The sequence below is a fragment of the Camelus bactrianus genome, chromosome 6 (assembly GCF_048773025.1).
Source record: "Camelus bactrianus isolate YW-2024 breed Bactrian camel chromosome 6, ASM4877302v1, whole genome shotgun sequence".
Taxonomy (NCBI): Eukaryota; Metazoa; Chordata; class Mammalia; order Artiodactyla; family Camelidae; genus Camelus; species Camelus bactrianus.
The window spans coordinates 89,689,382-89,707,226 of record NC_133544.1 but is presented as its reverse complement, the minus strand read 5'-3'; the positions used below and the strand labels follow the sequence as shown (position 1 = coordinate 89,707,226).

Below are 17,845 nucleotides of genomic sequence, written 5' to 3'. Positions count from 1 at the left end.
ACCCCAACCATGGCTGCTCTACCCCCTTCCTTAAATGCTCCAACATGGTGAGGCTCCTGTCCAGTGGCTCAGCACCTACTTCCCTCACTGAGATGCAGCCTCCACCAGGAAGATGCCCCCCTCTTCACTGCCCAGGACGGTCCTGGCATCCAGTGCCTCCTGTGGACAAAAGTGGACAAGCCCACAGATGGACAAGCCAGTTCACACAATCAGAAAGGAGGCAGGAGGCATGTTCTCTAGGGACACTTGGCTGAGGCCTGCCAAGACTCAGGAGGAAGGTGCCACAACTGTGGGGCTGGCTCAGGGTTGGGGGGGGGTCCCGGCAGCACCCCACATCTCAGTGGGGGACAGGCGGCCTCCCTGAGCACAGCTGCCCCCCAGCCAGCCTGAGAGTGGGGTTCCGAATGGCGAGCAAGGCCTTGCTCTTTGGATTCTGCACGCCTTGGGGCTGACTTCACACGCCCAGACGCCACACACGCCGTCCTGTGACACCTGTGTTGGAGACTATTACTAAGAAGACAGTAAAAGTCCAAACCTCAGGGGGGATGAGCTGCCAGGTGCCACACTGAGGGAAAAGGACATCTGCCTGCCACAGGATTCCTGCCCCGGCCACTGCTGTAACCATGAAACCACCAATCCAGGCACGTTGTGTGCCAGCCAGGGCTGCCCTGCATTTGTTTTTAGGATCACTTTTTATTATATTTTTTTAAAATAGTTTTTTAAATGGAGGTCCCAGGGGTTGAACCCAGGACCTCATGCATGCTAAGCAGGTGCTCTGCCACTGAGCTGTGCCCCGCCCCCTCTAGGATCACTTCTGGAGAAAGAGGGTTGGGCTTAAGATCATTTCTTTTTTTTTTTTTTCATTTGTAAAACCTTTTTAATGAAGCATAACCCATGAAAAGTGCACAAGTCTAACGGCTCAATGCATTTTCTTATCACAAGAAACTGAAGAGAGTTCCCTGTGCTCTCCAGGAGGTCCTTGTTGCTTGTCTCTTTTATATACAGTAGTGTGTGTCTGGATTTCTTAAATAATAGATATTATGGTAAAGTATGAGGAACATTCTTTCACTAGATAGCTGATCAGAGAAACCACTTCCACTTCTAAGAAGAGCTCCTAAGGCCAGCAGGGCGTGGCTCCCCGTGCCTGACCATGGGGTTCCACTGCTGCGCGTGTCCAAGGCAAGGAAGGGACCCCCAGCCAGCACCTCTGGAGGGGCACGGAGCAGGGACAAAGACACAGGAGCGAGTGTGCCTCCACTGCCAACGCCCCTCTGTACCCTCGGCCACAGCACCGGGGGAATAAGGTCGACATGTGCCCAAGACAGCGCCTTGCCGTCTCCAGACCACCGACCCTGCCCCAAGGTGGTCTTCATCTCCAGCACCTCCAGGGAACAGAGCTCGGGATGCATGCCTCGTTGCTGAGTGGAAAAGGCTGGAGCCCACGCACCTGTTTGTGATCAAGCTTCTGCACTGACCTCTCATATGACCGACTCTCGGCAAATTTTCTTTCCCGTCCACCCTATCAGCATTTCTTTCCAAGGGAAGACAGAAGTCAAGTCTGAGATCTTGGGGCAAGATCTGAGCGGACACACCACGATGTGACACCTTTCATGTTTCTCATTAAAAGCAGACTATGTGGCTGAATACGTTTTCTTTAAACGGCGTCCCTCAGGGCCCAAGGAGCGTATTTGCTTTGGGGTCAGACTGGACAAAACAAATGCCGAATTAAGTGGGACGGCTTCAATGTGAGACGTCGGTGTGGCCGACCAACACGCTCATTTCAGATGACAGCAGTGACTCCTTCCCCGGGGTCACGAGGAATCCAGGATCGGGGAGGCTGCGTTACCCCTAACTGTCCAGGCAGCCCTGGCGGTAGGGGGCGAAGGGAAAAGACACAATACTTACAAAAACTTTCCATTTGTCTTTGATCCTATCAGCACGATCTGCTCAGATTCATCCCGAGAGATTTTTCCATGGAACCAGGGCATTTTTTCGTGGGCCGTGGTGGCGATCAGCTTCTCCAGCTGGGGTTTCTGGCTGATGATGGCCTGCTCCAGAGCCTGACCCTGCCACGCGGAGAGGAGAGTGGGGACAAGCTGAGTGACAGCGACAAGGAAGATGCAGAAGGCATTTCCACTCTGTCCTAAGTCCTGATGCAGCAAAATGCAGTCACATTTATTTACCTGTTTGGCTATTCAAGAAATAAAGCCGATAGCTCGTATGTATTACTTGAGTACCTTCGAGTGTATAAATAACAAAATGGATTTTAGAATGCAGAGGTTGGCCTTTTAAAAGCCACATCGGGCCTTAGAAGCCACCTGGCATAATCCATGAGATCTAGAGAATGGCCCTCCCGCCCTCTCCCCACCATCGCCTCCTAGAACTGATTGTTCCGTATTAGACTCTGGTCATTTAATCACCCCCAGGAAGCCTTCAGACGCGTGCAGCAAAGGAGACGTGCTTTTTCCCGTCTCCCTCTACACGGCTGCAGTCTGAACGCTCACAGGCACTGCCGCCTGTACCTGCAGGAGACGCGACCACAGCAAGAGGAGACGAACCTCGACAACACAGAAACGACAGCGCGGAAAACAAAAATGAGAAGGAGGCGGACAGCTGGCTGAATTCCCGTCCTCCTCGTCCTCAGCGGGAGAGACGCCGCTGTCCCCCGCAGCAGTGAATGAGGAATCCAAGGTGCTTACTCAAGGTTACAGGAAGAACCAGAAGGAGGGAAAAGAAAACCACAACCCCCCCAGACTAGGAGATGGAGGGGGCGGGGGGGCGACGGAAGGGAAGGGGAACATGGAAGGGTTTCCTCATGGATGGAATGAAAAGCCAAAGCCGCAGCAGTGACATACCAGAAAGGCGCCCGACTCAAAGAGAGCAAAGGGCAGAAGCAATACGGGTGCGGGATTCTGTTGTAACAGAGAGCGGCCACTGACACGCGGCTGACTCGCCAGGACTTCATGCTGCGTGAAAGCGGCCAGTCTGAAAAGGCTGCGTGCCGGGTGGCCCTTCTGTCTGACATTCTGGAAAAGGCACAGCTACAGGGCCAGAAAGCAGATGAGGGGCCGCCAGGGGCTGGGCCGGGGCCGGGCATGAGTGCCTAACGGGTGATGGAATTGCCGTGCACCCTGACTACACGGGGGGCTACGTGATGTCACGCATTTGTCAAAAATCACAGTCCTGTACACCAAAAGAGGGTGTAAACTACACCTCAACAAATCTGATTTACCTGACTTAAAAAACGTAGAAGGATGGTCTGACACTTATTCGAGAAACACTAATAAAAATACTGAAAATGTAGGATCTGTCTGCAAGGCTGAATTCAGTGCAGGACACACTAAAGGAGTAGAGGATGTGCAGACTCCTCAGAAAGCCTGCACTGTGCCGTCACACATCCACACGGACAGGACAGCACAGGAGGACACGTGAAGCAGACACCCGGGGGATGCGAGGAAATCGGACACGTAAGTCAGAGCAGGAGACCGTCCACCAGCCTGCTGGCTCCTGACAGTAAGAGTGTGGCAGGAATGCAAGTTGTCACAACCCCGGGGCCTTCCTGGAAGACAGTATGTCAATACGTCTGAATCCCACACACCCCCCTTCGCTGTGGCGAATCCAGCCTGTTCAGGGTTGTCCTGCTGATGCTGCATAGAAGTTGAGAAGGATGTTAGCAGCATCATTATTTGTAAATAGTGAGGGTATCCGTCAATAGTTAAATAAACTAGGGTTCACGGGAGGAAGTATCAGGTAGCCAATAACAGGCTGACGCAGCCGTGTGTCGGCTGATCTGGAAAGTTTTGCAAGAGGCGATTTGAGGCTGTGAAATCCAGTGCTGGGCAATGTGCACAGTATGACCTTCTAGGGTAAATTTAAAAAGACAAAAACCAGTATGTGCCTGGGACGCCCGTCCGAAAGGGCCAGTGTGAACTGGGTGGCAGTGGTTTCCTGCGGTGGAGAAACCCCATCGCTGGCGCCTCGGGGCCCAGCCTCTCAGGCGTGACCGCAAAGGAGGAGAGGCAGTCCCCCTGGAGGGGGGCAGGCTGGTGGCTGAGGGGAAAGGGGCTCACGCGAGGCCCTGGGAGGCGCGGCCCACCTGCAGGTTCCACGTCTGCTTCATGTAGTCGCGGATGAGGTTCTCCTTCAGGTCCTCGAAGGGGCCGCTCCTGGGCTGCACGCCGGGCGGCCGGTGCACGGGCTTGGTGAGGACGCAGACGAGGCCGTCCAGCTCCTGGGAGTGGCAGGCGCAGAGCTCGGCCGGGCTGCTGTGGGCCCTGCCGCCCGAGATGGCGTACGAGCCGTTGAGCTCGCGCAGGATGGTGTGGCGGTGCGCCTTGCGGTCGTGCGCCGCCGACAGCGCGAAGCCGCCCAGGTAGGTGCGGCTCTGGCGCAGCAGGTAGAGCCCGTCGCTCGTGCCGCCCTGGACCAGGCAGTCCTCCGCCTCCTCCCGGGTGATGTTGCCGAAGAAGAAGGGCAGGTGGTTGGCGCTGTCGGCCATGCCTGCGGCGTCTCCTGGGGCCGAGGGCGCGCGCGGGAGTCCCCCTGGCGAAACAAAGGCGGGACAGCGGTCAGGACCCGAGCAGCAGGAAGCGGTTTGAGCGCCGCGCCTCCAGCGAGAGGTGGCGGGCGCTCTGCCGCTGGGACTCGGGGCTACAGCCCTAACGAGCGCGCCTGCGTCCTTCCTGCCCACATTACCATCAGCTTCGCAAACACATCCCTGCAATGTTGGACCAAAAAACAGCACATTGGACCAATATGGCCAAATTATTATTATTATGATGATGATGATGATGATGATGATGATGATGATGATGATTATGATTATTATTAGTGGAGGCAGAGAATTCTGGGACTAACTAAAATGAGATATCCCCTTGCACAACAGGGCTTAGGAGCTCACCTGACCGTCAGCAGGGCACAGGGGCAGGACCCGGGCAACCCACTGTTCTCTTGAGATGGAGAGAGCTGTAAACACTCACACTGGCCAGCCACCTGCAGTGAGGATGTTACCGGACCCCCACCCGAACACTCAGGGTCTACTGCGTCGTACGCTGTAACTGGACACCAGACACCAGAGAGCTGAGTATGGGCCGCATTTTTGTACCACGTAAGACCTTTGGCCGGGAGGTAGGATGGGCAAGCGGCTGCCTGGAGGCATGAAAAGTGACACCCGCCCAGAGCCCCAGGCCGCAGCAACATGCCGGCTGCTCCCTGCCCTCCCCCAGACCACTTCCTGGCCCCCGCCTTGCACCGTCTGAAGGGCCGATTTTGAAGACACAGGGCAGGTTCCACATTTGGTGGGGACACTGTCACAGAAAGAGATGCTTCTTGCACCATACAGACGCACACTCCAGAGGGGAAGTGCGAAGGCAGTGGATGCACCTTCGAGGGGAAGACTGACCAGCTGCAGTTGTAGATAAGAAGGACCGATACTGCCCATCCCAGAAGTACCCAAAGTGGTGCACATCTTAACCCGAAGGGGCTTGTCATGCATGGGCAGAGAAGTATTCAGATAACTGCACCTGTGTGTCTAGGAGCGAGGCACCTGCCCCTTTGTGTTACACACACAGAGACATGTGCACACACACTGCAACACACACACCCTGCCCACATACAGAGACACAGAGACACAAACACACATGCACACACGATTACATGAAAAAGCCTCTTCCCGATATAAATAACCGTACAAAGGGCTGCAGAATGTAACACCCGCCTGGCGGGGGCAACAGAATTTTCTCCAGGCAACATCGCCAAATCAGTCTTCCCGAGCGAGCCCCTAAAAAGTCACGGCTTGTATAATAATTTTCTCATTTGTGTCTCTTAAGATTTGACTGTCGATGATTGATTTTTCTTTGTTGAGGTTTCTAACCATTCATCTCTCAACAAGCTTTTGTTTTCTCTTAAAAGTACGGTCCACGTTGGCTTTTAAACAAGAGACATCCACAAGACACCGAGAGCATCTCTGGGGAGACAGGGAGCTGATGTGTCTTTTGGAAGCAATGCTTCTCCTCTGCTTCTGTCTCCATCTCAGGCCAAGCCCTCTGTGTTGGTGGCATTGTAGGTTTGGCCCCTCCGTACCCTTCCCCCCACCGTGTCATATCGGAGGCTGACGTATTACCCGACTGCCTTCCCCAGCCCAGGCACTGCCCCGGCCAGGAGCCCAGAGTCCTTTGAGGGTCCCTGCTTTCTCTCCAGCTTCCTTCCCAAAGGGCGTGTCTCTCTGTGTACCCATCATCACTGTTGGTTCTGACGCATCAACTCCGCTACACGGCTGTAAGCACCGCTCGCCTGCCGGCCCCATCCCTGGCAGGCCCAGTCCACGGGCTCCCGCCCCCTTGCTCACACACTCCCTCTGCTTGGGGGACACGCCGTCTTGTACGCCTGCCCCAGACGCACCCTTCTCGCAGCTGTCCCTACTGCTCGGGACCCCATGCAGAGCTGCCACCCACCACTGGCCTCAACTAAAATCTTGGGTCTTCAAAAACAATATTTTAAGTGTTTACAGACATTTTTTAAAAATTTACATGAATCTGAACAACGATCGTTTTTAAGATTCATTGGTTTGCCACTAATGTTTGCATCGGCGCGGGCCCTCTGCTGGGAATCCCATGGCGTGGCGAGTCAGCGTGACATGACGGGCCGTGATGAGGCAGCCCCGTGCTCCAGGCCTGGGTGGACCCTCAGACTCGCCCCTGAGCAGGCGGCACCTTTCCGGCCTCCCTGGGAGGGCGCAGGCCTGGCTGCTCCTGGAGACACAGTGTCTGGCCAAGCAGCCCTCCCCTTCTGATGGTGCGACTTCCTGTGCTGCAGGTGACGCTGGGCGTGGGCCTGAGAATGATGCCCTGGGCCCTTGCTGCTGGCGGTGGTTTTGATAATAGAAATGCTTTATTGCGAGGACAGCTTAGGGCACGCACTCTTGGCTATTTAACTTGGGGGGTGAACACCAGGTGTGAGGCCCTGCTCGCGTCTCCTAAGGACCAGCTCCTGCCAGCAGCCGGCTGGGGCCCTGTCCACGACACGGGCCACGGTGACAGGAGATGGCCCCCTTTGCTGCAGCCACCGTCCACAGACGCTGCGTGGCCACACTGCTGTCCTCAGCCCTGCTCCTCAGACACCATCCCTTGCTCCGTGTGATAAATCGGCACAGACTGCAGCTTCCCCGACGTGTGATGTGCCGTGCGCTTCCCTCCACCCGCCCATCGACTCGGCCCCGCCCTGGGTCCCAGGCATGGATTACATCTTCCTTCTCCTTGGACTCCAGGGAAAGCCCGTAGCTCAGACTCCATTTCACAGCCATTGGGATAATGTTCTCAGCAGTGCCTAGAGCTTGCTGCCTACTTTGCGTGTATCCATTTCAACATTCTGTTCTCTCTCTCCACGTGTGAATTCACTTCGCAGTCCCCACGGACCAGGCCCCTCAACTCACCCCAAACTCCACCAGCACCTTGGTTGCGCACGTCTGCCCAGGTCGCCTCCCAGTGGAGCTCCTCCACCCCCCGTCTCTGCCTGGTCTCTAGCCTGCACTCCATGAACCTGCTCCTACCATTGTCACCAACCTCTAAATGGCCAACCTCAAGGTCACTCCTCAGGCCCCATCTTGCTTGACCTCCCAGCAGCGCCGGACGCGGCCCGGCGCCCCCACATCAGGGGGTCAGCCTCTCGCTCGGCTGACCCCTCTCCCCTCCGTGGCTCCTTCCTTCACGTGCTCTGCGGCCCAGCGGCAGCGCCCCCGCCCGCGGCCCCCACTGCCGCGGACGTGCCTGCGGGTCCCACCCGCACCTCTCTCGCCTGAGCTCCCGGCCTGAACGCTGCTTACCTGGCGTTTCCACCTCAACGTCCAACAGGCCACTCAGCCTCCAGGAGCCCCCAACGGGGCTCCCAGTCGCTCACGCACGGCCCTCCCTCGGCCCCTCCTAACTGAGGAAACGCCACCGACTGCACCCAGTTAACGGGGACGAGACCCTCGGTGCTCTCGGGGCCCCTCGCTCCCCCTCACCGCGCACATCTCAGCTAATCCACTGGGTCAGAAAAGAACACGTTTTCTTTCAGATGGGTCTGTCCCTCCTGCAATGGGCCCCCTCAGGAAGCAGGGAGCTCCCTGCAGGGACCGAGGGGCTCCGTCAGGCGCTGGGGAGTCTCCAAGGAGGCTGGGCCAGCTGGTCTCCAGGGAGCCTCACCAGTCTTCCTCGGAGATGCACCCCAGAGCCGCGGCTCCTCCCTGCTTCCTCCTGCGCCGCCCGGGGGCGGGCCCACCGCCTCGCTCTCCCGTGGACGGAAGGCTTGCCTGCCTCCCGCCCGGCCCTCCTTGTGGTCCGCTCCCCACACAGCAGGCAGAGTGACAGTGACAGGCCGTCCCCCTCCCCCCCTCGTGCCCCAAACACCCATCCCCTGGCCCTGGAGCCCTGCTTGGTTTGGCCTGGGCTCCGCCCCTGCCCCCCACATCTTGCCCCCGTCTGCCAGAGCTCGCCCTGTCCAGCCATACCACCGTCTTCCAGCCCTGCTCACTGCCCTTGCTCCTGGCTGGCTCCCTCCTTCCCAGGCCTGTGGTCTCAAGCCTATGTCACCTCCTCAGAAGGGGGTGTGTGCGGACAGGTGGCTTCGTGCCCCTGTCCACCTTTCTCTCATCACATCTCCTTCATCACAGTCACCACGAGCCCGTGATCCCCCCTCTAACACGTAAGCACCAAGGTCTGGAAGTGTCAACCTGCACCCAGCAGTCAGGGGCGCCCCAGATGCTCACAAAACACCTGCTACAGGGAAACACGCCGAGCATTCCTTTTTAGAGCTTCCACACATACATGCTTTACATTCTAACTATAAACGCTCACTGTGTGGCTGTGTTTTGCCCCGGGGGAGATTACGGTGCCAGAGTCAAGAGCCTCAGAGAATAGGCAGCCAGCCTCCTTCGAGAGTCCCCGGTCCCCAGTGGAGCCCCGGGTCCCTGCACGGAGCTCGTGGCTTCCTGAGGGGACCCGTCCCGGGTGGGACGGGTGTGACTGGTAGGAAAGACTTTCTCAGCGAACTCTCCTCCTCCAGCCCCACCCTCTGTTTGCCCACAGGACACACAGAATTCTTCCAGTTCCTATTCCCCGAAACAACCTTCAAGCAACCTGCTGGCCGCTCTGCTCCAAGTTCCCGCATCTTCCCTCATCCGACGCTGTCCGCAGAGCATGCACTCAGCTGGTCCCCTGGACCCGCACAATCCCATTTTCCCCAAGACCCTCTTAAAACCGTAGCTGGCTTTGATGCTGCCACTGCCAAGATCTAAACACGCAAGTGCACAGGGCCCTCCTGGGCTGCACTGGTGGCCCCCAGACATGGCCCCGGGTGGCCCCAGCTCCCGGCATCCACTTGGGCTTCTGGTTAATGAAAAGGCGCCCTTCCATATGCTGTCAAAGCGTGTTCCCCAGCCTTGATTTACACACTGACGGCTGCCTTTGCCCCTCACACTTCTTGTGTTGGTCTCACCCATTTCCATCTGTCACCTTTCATTACATCAGCACAGGGCGTAGCGGCTTTCGCGACCTCAGCACTCCTGACACCGGGACTGGATCAGTCTCTGCTGTGGGGGCTGTCCTGTCCGTTTCAGGCCGGGTCGCTGCAAGCCTGGTCTCCACCCACGACTGCCAGCGGCCTCCCCGGCTCCCCAGTCATGCCAGCTGTCTCCAGACACTGCCAATGTTCCCTGGGGCAGCGTCCCCAGGGGTCCCCTGGCTGGAAGCCACTGTGTTCCCGGTTTGGGCTGCTCACAAATCGGATGTGTTCTTTCCGTTGCTCTAGCATCTTCAGTGATAAATTGGATAAATTTATGAATATCCCCTTATCTGATTCATTACCATTGTCACTCTGAGCGCAGGACAGGGAGGGCTGGAAAGGGACAGCGCCCTGGGGGGGCGAGTATGCACTGGACCCAGAGGCAGCAGAGCGGGGGGCAAAGCAGAGGCTGAGAGTTGGACAGGGTGGCACCTCGTCCCAGCTCGTGTGACCTGGGCACATTAGCCCCATAGTCCTGTGCCTGTAACTAACTGCAGTTGTGATGGAGAGTGTTGAGGGGTACCCATGGCAACTGGTAACCCGCGAGCAAGGGCTCTGAATGGAAAAGAGAAGGATTGGTTCATCACGGGATGGTGAAAGGAAAGGCATGGGGAGCACCTGACAGGGGAGAGGGAGAGACTGCGCCTGTGTGCACCCCACAAACAGACTCAGAACTGAGCCGGAGACAACGCTTTCCCGCTTGAAAACCCTGCCTAGTCAGCTCAGGCTTCATCCTGCACTCGGTGCGCTCTGAAGGGTTACATCTACAAAAGAGTCTTTGCCTTCCTGGGGCTTTGATTTTGGCGGCCCCAGCCCCGAGGAGCCCCGCCAGCAGCCTGCAAAGACGAATTATTGTGACAGTTGAAACCAACAAGCATCCTCATGTCTTCCACCTTTTACTTCAGCAACACCATGTCCTTTGGCTCTTCCTGATGTGTTATGGGTCCCCCTTTCAAGCAGGCTCTTGCCATCCAACGTCGCCCATCCCGGGACCAAGGCTCCCTGCACAACCGTTGCCCTGTAAAATGCCTTTAGCTGGAAAACATCACTTGTGTGGTTCTATCTTATCAGACGGCAGTTTTGTAGATTAAGACGCATAGCCCAAGCTCCCCGTCATAAACACAATTTTTCAGATAAGATTTGAGCTAATTTTTTTTGGGGAAAAAAAAAAAGTCATGTTTCTGGGGGCCGCCTGAGTGGAAGATTCGATACAGCTGCTCACACCCAGGCTTAGCAGATGAAAAAAGCTGTCTCAAACCCACGACTCTGGTGGAAGGAAATTTCGTCCCCTGCAGAAGAATGACCAGCGCGAAGTCAACGTGATGAACGGGGCTGGGCTCTGCATCTCCCCCCACCCCCGCTCCTCAGCCCACCCCAGCTTTATAACCTCCTTTTCCCTCGTTTGCCTCCCCAGAGACATTAGAATAGACAGATACTCCACGAGGACCAGTGTTTTAGCCCATCGTTCCCTGCTGCTACCCTTGTGGTTGGGAGGAACAAACCTGACTCCACGTCAGACCTGTTCCTTTGACTCTAACCCTGGGCTCTGTCTCCTGGGCTCAGTCCTGCAGGTTCCGCACCTTTTGTAAAAGACTGTTGCCTCTTGCCTGAAATAGACAGGAGAGCGCATTCTCAAGGCTCTGGCCTGTAAGGGTGTAACATTTTCCCATTCACATAAAGATAGAAAGTTGCAGAACAGAAAATATTTGTCTTGCTGGCGGTTTACAGGGACACCATGACCTGATCCACAGGGATGGCTGCAAGAACAAAGGATTCTGACACCAAGAAGTTTGCAACAACCAACCACACCCTGTCCCCTTTTTAGTATAAAAGGAGCCTGAATTTTGACCTGGGGAAGATGGTTCTCTAGGACATTAGCCCCACATCTTTTCAGTCTGCCCGCTTTCTGAATAAAGCCTTTTTTCCTAGCCCCAAGACCTCATGTCCCGCTGCACTGGCCTGTCTGTGTGGCGAGCAGAACGAGTTTGGACTCAGGAACACCCTAAGAATGGACCTCCACCTTGCAAAGCTCGGTGGAGACTTAAAATGTACACCCAGCAGGGAGCCTCCAAGATGGCTGCACTGATGATCGCCTCCGGGTATCCAGGCCCCCGTGCGGCCTCTCCTGCGCAAACAAGGACTGACCACGCAGTGACACTGTGGGATGCTTGACGCTAGCCTGTCAAGGCTCTTACAGCCTTTCCCTGGTCTCCGGATTGCTCACCCTGGGGAGAGCCAGACGCCAACTCACGAGGGTGCTTGTGAAGCTCTTTAGGGAAACGGAGGCATCCAGCCAACAGCCAGGACGGACGGGGCATCTCGGAAGAGGGTCCTCCAGGCCCTGATGGGACCTCAGGTGATGCAGCCTCATGGGAGACCCCGACCCAAACCGGACCATCTCAAATTGCTGGCCCATAGACACTATGAGGGGTAATCAATCAGTGCTGTTGTAAGCCACTAAACTTAGGGTAATCCGTTACAGACAAGAGGTAACTAAGACCGCACGTGGACTAGGGCCGGGAGAGAGAAACACTGGCACTTCATACATATTTGAATTGTCTGATGACAAGCAAGGCCCCCCAGGCCGGGGAGTGAGTGAGGCTGGGTTCTGGTGGAGTCACGGTAGAACTTTCTGGTACTAAGGAGGGAGGAGGAGGAGATAAGCCTCGAAGGTCAGGAGGGAGAGGCCCAGTGGATGCCCCTAGGAGCTGCCACCTCAGTCTGCTTTCCTCCATCCCCATGGAAGATGGTCAGAGGCACTGACCCCAAATGCTGCAAAGGCCACGATACCGGAGCCTGGGACGTTGCAGAGCTCAACTGTCAGATGAGTTACTGCCACTGACCACGTCGTAACTCACCCATCTTCAGTTTCCTCTCCTTCCCGTCTTCCCTCCCTCCCCACCGTGTCGGCATGGCTACTCTGGGCTCTGTTCTCTCTCCATCCTACGCAGGAGACAAAGCGCGCGGTCGGCCCTCACTGTTTGCAGTCATTACATTCTATAAAGTCACTGGGAAACAATGGATTTTCAAATACTGAACCAACGCTCCAGGGAAAAGACACCGAGAGCTTCCCGCGAGCCTCCGATCTGTGACATTTTTGTCAATAGATCAGTACAAAACCTTGTTATATGTGTGTTCCTGTTTAAAGAAACTTCGCTCGTATATATTGCTGACTTACGAACGCTGCGCTCACAGCTGCATTATAACTCAGGCTGGAAGGAAGCTTACCTAGCGCATGTTTCTCCATAAGGGACATCACAGCCTTCGTGCACTTAGAGACATCAGACAGCACTTCCGCAGGATGACTGGGGCCACCCAAGATCACCAGCAAAAAGCACCCCCAAAATGCAAAAACCATGGCACTAAGTAGACCATGAAAATGCGCCTGTTTGCAGAAGGACCTGAGAGATACGAGGGCAGGATGTCTCCTGGTTCAGCCTCAGCTGGGAACGTGCATCCTGGGAGACTCACGTTTTTTGCTGGCCTGTGCACGTCCACACATGAGCACACAAGTGCAGTTAGGGATCGATGCAAGGGTGGCAAATATAGTTCAGCGAGGAGGTAACTTCACAAATCTGGAATCCGTGAATAAGGAACTGACTTCCCTCCACTCTCCCCCACCTACCCAGAAAAGCCCCCACCTTGTGGGCAGATACACAGCAATGCCTGAATACAAGACTATGTTCTTACATGTCTTATTCTTGTCCCCTAAACCTGTGTTCATTTCAGGGCTTTTCAACTCGGCATGGAACAGTACTTATGTTTGTTTTTTTTTTTTTTAAATTCTTTCTGCCCTGGTTATCGCCAGCCCAGAACTGTGCTCTAAGGCGTCTGCTTTTCTTAAGATCCATCAAACCATGGCTCCTGCAGGTGCTGCCACGTCCACAACAGGGCGCAGCCGTTTCTGCTTCCTGCAGAGAACATTTTTAACAGCACTTCGCACACTAAAGCTGGCGGATTTCTCACCGCTGGGCCATGGTTTCCCCACCTAAGATGGACTGAGGGGACAGCGGCAGGAGTAAATGGTACTCTGGGGACACGACACCTGGGGACAGTCTCAGTCAGCACCCCACCATGCAGGGGAACAAAATCAGGACGTTGCTAAAAGGCATCTTGGCTTATCGCGCTCAAAGCCACCCAGCCATCCGTCAGTGCACAGAAGCCCTGATACAGTTTGCCTGGGAACTTCCTGGCATCTAGAAGCCGAGAAATGAAGCATTAGGATTTGGGTAAAAGGACAAATTTCTCCTGCGGTTTTGATTAATTTTCCTAAGAAAGAGGAAAGAGCCAGCCTAGTGGGAAAAGAGATCTTGCAGGCTGATTAGCTGTGAGGAAGGACCAGGCAAACGGGGATGCGGTGGGACCAGCCCAACCAGCACCAGCAGACTAACCCTCCACTGGTCTGCAGAGGGCCCCGGGCGCTGCCTTCTGCAGCAGGATCTCACCGCCCAACAGAAAACCCATGAGCAGACCCATGGCCACAACATGGAGACACAGAACCCCCAGCACACAGCCCGAGCCGGCCCCATGTCCACCTGGCATCCTGCGTGATACCAGCTTGCCCTCTGGGAGGCCACCTGCAGGGCTGTCCCCAGGTCCCCTGCAGCCTGCTGGGCCGGTCAGACCTGGCTTCCCGAGGCAGACCCAGTCACCACGATTTCTCAAGAGTGGCCCCCGTTCTGCATTTGCGGTAAAAAGCAACAGAGCTTCTCAGATAATGAGACACACATTTCAGAAACAGAATGTAAATCTAAGGCTGAAGAAGATGATGCTTTACTAATATTTAGACACAGAGGGGATGTTTCAATACGTGAAAACGTTATCCAAACCTTTCAAAATTGAGTTCTTTGGCCTTGCCGTCAAAGCATGAAGGTCCTGAAAACATACCCAGGAGAGACGGGTGTGTCTCAGCCAACATCTGGATTCTCCAGCTCCACAAGGGATGTTAAGGAACTTCTTTTCTGTGCCAACCCAGTATTTCTCCCTCAACATAATTAGCACAAATCACAGATATCATGCCTACATAAATGTTACCTCTCAATGTAAACATTAACTCATGACATATTTTGGTTACAGATAAGCAAGTGGCCCACCATAGGTGAACTTCACTTGAAAATACGAGTCATTGATTCACTCAGTATGCTTGCTGAGACCTACTGTGGGTAAGTCATTTTTGGGGTGCCATGCGGAATAGAAAGGGGGCCGCTCTGCCTCCAGACAGCAAGCCAGCAGAGGTGGATCACAGGCGGCAGGACCTGCTCCAGGGGCCCCGCTCCCCTCCTGTGAGGATCCGGGAGCTCCACTCTCCACGCCTCCCCTGGCCTCCCAGCACGACTGGCCAGAGCAGACTCGGCTTCCTGGCAGGAGCCCTTGCTCACCATGCCGTGCGTGCACCTCCTGAGTGTGGCCCTCAGGGCCCCACCGCAGGCTCAGCCTTGGGAATGGGGGTCCCCTCTCAGCTCGGGTGCGCAGGTACGGCATAGAGATGGCAAGCCTGGGCTTTAAACAACTTCCTGTTGATTTTCAAGCACCCTCCCGTTGGAGAACTTCTGCCGTCATCCGCTATTTCACTCCCCCAGTGGGGCTGGCAGAGAGAAAAATGAGTTGATGACGTCTGCCTCCAGGATGTCGGGGTGGGGGGGAGGAGTCAGGGGACGGGACAGAACTGGGCTGCCACCTGCCGCAGCAGGGAAGGGTCCCGAGCTGTGCCTGCTGACCCCTGGGCAAGGAAACCCCGTTCCAACCCCATCGGGGTGGGAAGGTTACCCCTGCACGACCCCTGCACCAGGCTGGATTTATGCGCGAGTCATCCGAAGTGAGCTAGACTTAGCGCAGACTCAGTGAGCGGGGGCTCGCGTCCGAGGTGTCCCTGGGTGATGCCCCCCCGTGCTCTCCTGAGCAGAAAAGTAAGGGGGGGTGTTGCAGCCACTGGGTTGAGGCTTATTGTCCCTTCCCGGGCAGAGGAACGGCCCCCAAAGGGCCTCACTTCCAAACATCCTCACATTGGGAAGCAGAGGTTTAATTTTGAGGGCATACAAACATTGAGTTCCTATCAGTTTCCATACGCCGGTTCCCTTATGCCCTTGCCCTGTGCACCACAGATCATGTCATTTGCAGGAGGCTGTTATCAGTCATCTTTTGCTACAATGAGGTTGTGACACACAGAACCTTAAAATTTCAGAGGCTTATGTGGACTGTAATTGCATAACGTGAGAGCTGTGAGTAACATTTCATTTGGGGCCAAATGAGGGCTATGGCCTGAGATAGTTCTGAGAAACTGCTCTGAATAGGTAGAGAGGGAGGTGAGTATACATGTGATCTTGGTGAAGGGGGTATACGTGCAATCAAGCATGCATTTTGGCAGAGAGTTGCTGCTCGTCTCCAGGAGCAGATGTCTCTGTTCTCTGTTAATTATTTTAGTGCTTTTCTAGAAATGAGAAAGTGCAAGAAATTAGGCTCACAGGATCTCCTAAAAATACCTCACTACCTGAAGGCCTGTTCTGCCAGCTTTCCCAGAGTGCCCTACACTCCTTTCAGGGTGTGCTGAAGGTCCGAGACTGCAGTGGCTCGTGACTTCATCCTTGCAGAAGCAGACGACGAGCAACAACTTTTAGCTGGCGCTTACAATGAGTTGTGTATTTCTTGAGTTGTATGTTACTGGCTGTGGTCATGTGTTGTGGCTGTGTCCCATGTCTCTTCATTCTAGGACCCAGACTTCAGGGCACCCCCATAATCAGAATATAATGTTCTTAAGGTAGAAAATCTTCTCACTAAGATTCAGTGGCTTTACACGATATCAGCATTTTAAGAGCCTTGAGAATTGCCTGAGACAGAAATTCTGGTTCTGGGACCACATGTACTCACTGACGGCGTACTCCTCATCCAAATCCATGCTCATGGCCTGGCTCCTGTGGGTTCCGGGTCCAAGCCCATATACTGTGAGCTTGGAGTCAGAAGAACCAGGTTCCAGTCTCGCTTGGCTGGTCCATTACCAGCCCCAGAACACCGGTCAGTCAGTTCACCCTGAACTGTTTCCTCATCTGTAAAATGGGTGTAATTCTGACACTGGGCTCACCTTGTTCCCAGCATCACAGTGCGCAGGGAAGTACTAGTTGATTACTGTGAAAAATATTAGACCTCAGGGTCTGGAGCGACCCTGGTGTGGTGGAGGGAGCGCTGGGAGGGGCAGGACCTCCTTGGGGAAGGAGGGCCAGGCCTGCTTTCTGGAGGAGGGCCACTGCCCCACTTTGCTGTTTGACTACTGCCTTTCTGGTCACTGATACTCATGACAGAAAGACACACAGAGCCATTAAACTGCCTTCCCCAGGTCACCAGCTGATGAAGAGCAAATACCCGTGGCCTTACACCAGCGCGTCCTCACTGCTGCTTCAGGGCTGAGGTCCTCTGCCCAGAGCCCCTGGTGGTGAGGGGAGAGAAGGCCGGGGCTCTCCCCGGGGCCCCTCAGTCTGGCCTCTCCTCTCCCCACCGCTCACAGCTCTGAGCCCAGCCCGCGAGGGCCCTGAGCGGGTGTCTGTGGGCCACTGTGAGGCCGCACTGAGAGGAGCATGCGGTCAGAGAAATGGGCTGGGGAGGGCTGGGGCAGAGAGAGAACACGGCGGGGTGTGACGAGCAAGGGCCTGGCACAATATGAGCCTTGGAGCAGGACCAAAGACAAAAAACGAGGGAGAGAGAGAAGCCCGGAGGGCACCATTGTTTTTTCTCCTCCCTTTTCTCAAGTGTAAGAGTGAAACCATGAAGGGGGCAAAAAAGAGGGCAAATGGTGATTAGTGTCGTTTTTACTGCTGGAGCGGGTGACAGTACGTGCCAGCTGCCATCAGGACACCCACCACGCTAAGTGATGCTGCATGGCGGCCACCCCAGGCCGCAGGCGGCAGCTCCCTGCCTCACACCCAGGCCCCCTGCCACCAGCCAAGTAGTCATTTGTCACCTGCCCTGTGCTGGTTCACTCTCTCCTTCATGAGCGACCTTAGCCCCGGTGAAGACTGAATGGTTCACTACACTTGTAAGGTGCATCTTCCTTCCCAAGGGCTTTATACCCGCATCCAAGAGCTCGTACATCTGAACAGCCCTTCAGGCTTAAAAGCACCTGTGTACAGACGGACTCTGAACTGGAAGGTTCTGATATGCCCCAGTGCAGTCATTATCTGATATCAGCTGAGGCCCCCATCTCCCTCCTCAGCGATCTGGTTCAACTTGGCCTGCACCCCAATTCCAGGGCCCGTGGGCAGGGCTGGTTTCAGACCATAATAGCCCCAGGACCTTTTAATCATCGAGCCCACATTCGGCA

The 17,845-nt window shown here is 55.4% G+C and overlaps 1 protein-coding gene across 1 annotated transcript in view; it reads right to left on the bottom strand.

Annotated features, from left to right (window-relative positions):
* Positions 1–4,542, bottom strand: part of LOC105080508 (tyrosine-protein kinase SYK) — a 46,532-nt gene extending 41,990 nt beyond the window's left edge. The window contains exons 1-2 of the mRNA XM_074366263.1: positions 4,097–4,542; positions 1,906–2,066 (exon numbers count right to left, since the gene is read on the bottom strand). Of these exons, the coding sequence (XP_074222364.1) occupies positions 1,906–2,066; positions 4,097–4,498 (563 nt within the window). The 5' untranslated portion in view covers positions 4,499–4,542. The remainder of the gene's footprint in view (positions 1–1,905; positions 2,067–4,096) is intronic.
* Between the last annotated feature and the right edge of the window lie 13,303 nt (positions 4,543–17,845).